General features: G+C 41.3%; 1 protein-coding gene across 1 annotated transcript; it reads right to left on the bottom strand.

Moving 5' to 3' along the window:
• Window positions 1-570: 570 nt before the first annotated feature.
• On the bottom strand, window positions 571-5,000 carry GTF3A (general transcription factor IIIA; the record flags this gene model as incomplete). The annotated part of the gene is made up of 8 exons (XM_010292074.1): window positions 571-679; window positions 944-1,003; window positions 1,102-1,331; window positions 1,725-1,808; window positions 3,044-3,117; window positions 4,048-4,136; window positions 4,300-4,396; window positions 4,900-5,000. Coding segments are annotated over 8 exons (844 nt in total), but the record flags the coding sequence as incomplete, so codon positions are not given.
• Between the last annotated feature and the right edge of the window lie 78 nt (window positions 5,001-5,078).

The following is a 5,078-nucleotide window of genomic DNA, read 5'->3' as shown; positions in this document are numbered from 1 at the left end:
GGGAAGTGATTGTGCCCCTGTACTCAGCCCTGGTGAGGCCGCACCTCAAATACTGTGTTCAGTTTTGGGCCCCTCACTACAAGAAGAACGCTGAAGTGCTTGAGTGTGTCCAGAGAAGGGCAGCAAGGCTGGTGAGGGGTCTGGAGCACAAGTCTTATGAGAAGCGGCTGAGGGAACTGGGGTTGTTTAGTCTGGAGAAGAGGAGGCTGAGGGGAGACCTTAGCGCTCTCTACAACTACCTGAAAGGGGAAAGGGGATTGTGGCGACGAGGGTGTTGGTCTCTTCTCCCAAGTAACCAGCGATAGGACGAGAGGAAATGGCCTCAAGTTGCGCCAGGGGAGGTTTAGACTATTTATTAGGAAAACTGTCTTTACTGAGAGAGTGATCAAGCATTGGAACAGGCTTCCCAGGGAAGTGGTGGAGTCACCATCACTGGAGGTGTTCAAAAAACATGTAGACATGGCCCTTCAGGACATGGTGGTGTTGGGTTGATGGTTGGACTTGATGATCTTAAAGGTCTTTTCCAACGTTAATGATTCTATGATTCTATGATTCTATGATTTTCCATGCGCTTATCCATTGTCTTGCTTTCCGTCACATCCGCATCCTTTCCTGGCTGCCTTTTAGGAGGAATGTAGCCGCTCAGACGAGAGGCTAAGCTCCTCTTAGGACGAGAACGCTTTGCCTGGCAGAAGTAAATCCAGAATTAGCAACTTAACATATCTATGGAGCAAAGACTACTAATGTGGTGGGGAAAGAAGAAATCAGTGAATAGGCCAGCACTGGATTATTTAAAGGAGCTTCGGAAATTAAGAATCTCCCAAATCAAGTAAATAGCTGGCCTGTTTTCCTGCTTGAAGTCGCATTCTAACACATGCAATATTTACCCTCCTCTGAAGTGACAGGGTATGGCTTAGGGGACTTTTTCAAGAGTATAACTTACTTTCAAGTTCAGCTTTCTTTTTTCAGGATCATGTACAACTGTGTGCCTTGCTAGGCTCTGCTACAGTTACAAAGAACAGGAGAAAAAAAAAAGAGAGGGAGTTAGGTTTATCATTTCACGTTATGCAATTCAGATCAGAACAGTGTAAAAATACATACCTTCATTGCAAATACTCTTCCACAGCCTGGATAATCACAAGAGAATGGTTTCTTCTCCTCATGAAAAGAGAGGATATGGCTTTGAAGGTTAAATACAGTTGTGTAAGTTCTCCCACATCCATCTCTCGGACATCGGTAGACTTCCCTCTCCACAGCATGTGTTTTTTGATGCTGCTTAAGGTAATCTTTCCGTTTAAAAGTTTTGTAACACTCACTACAAACTGTCGGCTCTGAGTGGGATAGAGACAGGCAGAATATAAATTAACATTTTCTTACAGAAGCTCAGAATCAAACCCTAGTAGTCCTCTAGAACAGTACTAAAGTCCACATGAAATGCAGGGAACTCGGGAGACTGGAAGAGAATAATGTAGTATGAATTATCCAGATCTGAAATTGTACATTATACAGTTTCTTGTTAACTGGATCATAAAGCAAAGTTAGTATACTGAGTAGCATTTTCATCAGTTAAAGGTCTAGCCAGAGTGACAACCAGTTTACCGACAAAGTCTCAGTAAGCAAGTTTGTCTGGACACAATGACAAGTTGATGAAATTAGTTCAGCAAGGACTCCTCTTCAAATTAGCAGTTTGTTTCCTATTTGTCAAAAAAGAATTTGGAGTTTACCTGTATGACTTTCTTTGTTATGTTTCAGAAGCTCTGTCCAAGTTTTTCCAGTGTATGAGCAGTTTTCCTTCTTGCATGCATAGCCTGTTAGGGCAAATGTTTACAATCACAAAAGTTCTGGCAAACATGGTCCAGTTTTACAAAGGAGAACTCTGCTTTCACTTGAAAATTAAAGGCTGGTATTCCTCCTCTCCTCCCATACCGCATGGTGATGGGATGAGAGGCAATGAACATAAATTAGAATATGAGAAAATACCAACAGATTTAAGGAAGAAACCTTGTACCACTGACACAAGTTGTCCAGAGAGGCCATGGAATCCCTAACCCGGGACACATCCAAAACCTGACTGGATGCAGCCCTAGGCAACCTGGTCTACCTGACCCCACCTTGAGCAGGGAGTTTGAGCAGATGACCTCCAGTGGTCCTTTCCAACCTAAATGATTTTATGAAACTCTCTCTCTCCTTGCTTCAGTAAAACTACTTCCTCACCAGCCACACACTAACTCAAATAGATGAAAATACCTGTAATAGTATGTATCAGTATTTGTATTACATATTAAAAAAGTAAGATCTTGACCGTACAGTAATATTCAAGAGTCTAAAGACACTCTACCATTTTATCAAGCAGACAGGATGGTTTTTAAACAAACCACAGAAAGTCAATACTATTTAAAACCCAGGACTGGAAAGGTCAAACAATTATGAACAAGTCCCTGTCTTAAGAAACGAATACGGTATGAATTGCAGCTTTTTGTATACTCTTCCTAGTCCCTTGGGTTTGTTTTTTTTCCTAGCACTGGAAAGCAGGTTAGCTGTCAATAGTACTGAAAGAATGGACAGGGCTATAGCAGGATTAGCTCAAACATACATGACCACCTCCTGATGATTCCATTTAAGTACCTTTCACATAGGTACGTTAACAACTTAAAAAATTCAAGCCTATATGGTTTTGCCAAGGCTCCACAGGAAATTTGTGGCAGAACTGGCAACTGATCTGGAAGTCTAGGCTAGTACCTTAACCATTATCCCATCTCCAGAAGATGGATTACTGACAAGGAAACACATTAAGAGAAGAAATGGCTGAAGGAATCCTGAGCTCTGTTCAGCCTGCCACACATAGACTAACTGAACACTGCAATGCCTTGCAATTGTACCCCATTTGACTATTCAAAACAGGGGTTCTTGTTTTGTCTGTCTGGATCACTAGGCCCAGAATACTTTCCTGTCTTGTCATACATCCCTGCATACTCTCTATACTGGAAGAAGTCCTTTTTCGTTTGCTAGAACATAACTGACGCAAGAAGAAAAACTGTATTACCTTCATGTGTCTTCTCATGCCGCTTTAGTCGACTTGGAGTAGAAAAGTACTTTCCACATCCTTCATTATGACATCTAGGTATAAAGTACACTTTTCACTGCATCTGCATATTTTTTGTTCTTTAAGTCAAGAACAATTACAGTGGACAAAATAATCCAACTTTTCCCTCACCTAGAGATCTGTTCTGTCCCCCTTCTGCCCTGTTGCAGTAAATTCCATAATATGTTTCTAATAGAAGACTGTGATCTCCTCAAGAGTTAAAACTATAGTATGATTTCCACATATACGGCAAGTTAAGCTTTAGCTAAAGAAGTAAGCCTCATATCATCCCTACACATTAGGCTCTTCAAACATAAAAGAGAGATAGAAAGTGGAGGGTTTAAATGGCTTGTACAGATCTAGCAGTCAGAGCAGCAGCAGAGCACTGACAGTGTTTTTGTGCCTGTCACCCAGCCATACCAGTGCACTTAAGGGGACCACTCCTGCAAAGTGTGTTCCACCTGTAAGAAATACAAGAATAAACTTTGCTTTCATCAGATCTGTACTGATGTGTCATGTAAATAATGGAGTTGCAACGTACAGCTTCTCAGACTGGTCTCCAAGCCTCTCACCTTGTTTAAGCTACTACTCACTTCAGTGTTAGCCAAGTCACTGCTTTTTACTGTAAAACAGAGGTAGCTGCATTTTTCATTACCGTGCAAGCTTATGCTTGTATTTCAGACTGTGTGAACTCAGAAAACTTTGTTTATTTTTTCCTGTGAACCTGTAATAAATCCTAAGAAAATGTCTGGAATGCTGAAGTTACAGAACACCAAGACTGTTGCTCAAAAATAAGACAAGTGAGCAGAGGACTAGTACAAGAAATGTACTTGCAGCCATGACTACAAATTCATGCCTTTTTTTTCAAATGCCACTTCAATGAAAAGGCTGAGAAAAGGCACCTGTTTTCATCTACAGTGTTAAAATGGAATTGATAAAGTTCATTATTAAAATTATCCACCTACTTGAAGGGAAGTTCATTGGTGTGGTGACATTGGTGAACTTTAAGTTGTTGATGTTTCCTGAAAGACTTGTTACAGCCTTCAAAGTTGCACTATTTAGGAAATTAAGTTATCATTAGAGGACAAATAATGACAGCCCAGTCCACATGTGCTTGCTGAAATCCCAATCACAGTATTTGAACTCATACAAATATGGCATAATAACAAGGAGCTTGTTTAGCCTCTACTTTACAGTATCAAAGGTAATGTACTCACCACGTATTGCTTTTGCTGATTTTCATGCTTGCGTTCAATGTGCTTCTTTAAATTTGATTTTATTCCAAATTTCTGATTGCATCCATCAGCTGTGCACCTACAAATGAACTGCATTTTCTTACTATCACTCTCAAGCAGTGATTTGTTTCCTAGGCAGATACACAAACTGTTGCAGAAGAGGAATACACGAAGAATAACTGAAAGTCACAACCCAAATATATAAATTTGCTTTAAAGACACAAAAAGCCAGAGGCTAAGGTACAATCAAAAGCCACAGAAAAACATATCAGGTGAGATTTTTAATAAAACACGTAGGAATTCCTAGCTCTTAGTCCATGACATGCAGCTATTAAGGGCTAAGTAACAGGAGATAACTGCCCTTCCTTCTTTTAATTCTATATGGTAGGGAGAGATCTGTCCATCCCTTTAAGCATCTATTATGGATCACTGCTAGACAGGAGGTTTTAGGCTAGGGAGGGTCCCCATGTCTCCCCCTGTGCGCACACTATTACGGCACCACCCACACAGCAGTTTTAACTCTCTTTCATCTCCATAAGGACAAGCATAATCCATTTTAAGGAGTAAAAAATTTGGCCTTACTCAAACGGCTTTTCCCCAGTGTGCGTAAGAAGGTGTCGAGCGCGGTGGAAATCTCTCGTGAAACCTTTACCGCAGCCTTCGTAATCGCAAACGTACGGTCTCTGAGAGAGAGGGGAGTGTTCAGGGACGACAAACTGCACCCCAGGGGCTCGGCTGTCCGCAGGCGGCCGCCTTCAGCA

This window comes from Phaethon lepturus, unplaced genomic scaffold, assembly GCF_000687285.1.
Source record: "Phaethon lepturus isolate BGI_N335 unplaced genomic scaffold, ASM68728v1 scaffold54127, whole genome shotgun sequence".
Lineage (NCBI taxonomy): Eukaryota > Metazoa > Chordata > Aves > Phaethontiformes > Phaethontidae > Phaethon > Phaethon lepturus.
The sequence above is the reverse complement of the archived record's forward strand: the minus strand, read 5'-3'. Positions and strand labels throughout refer to the sequence as shown.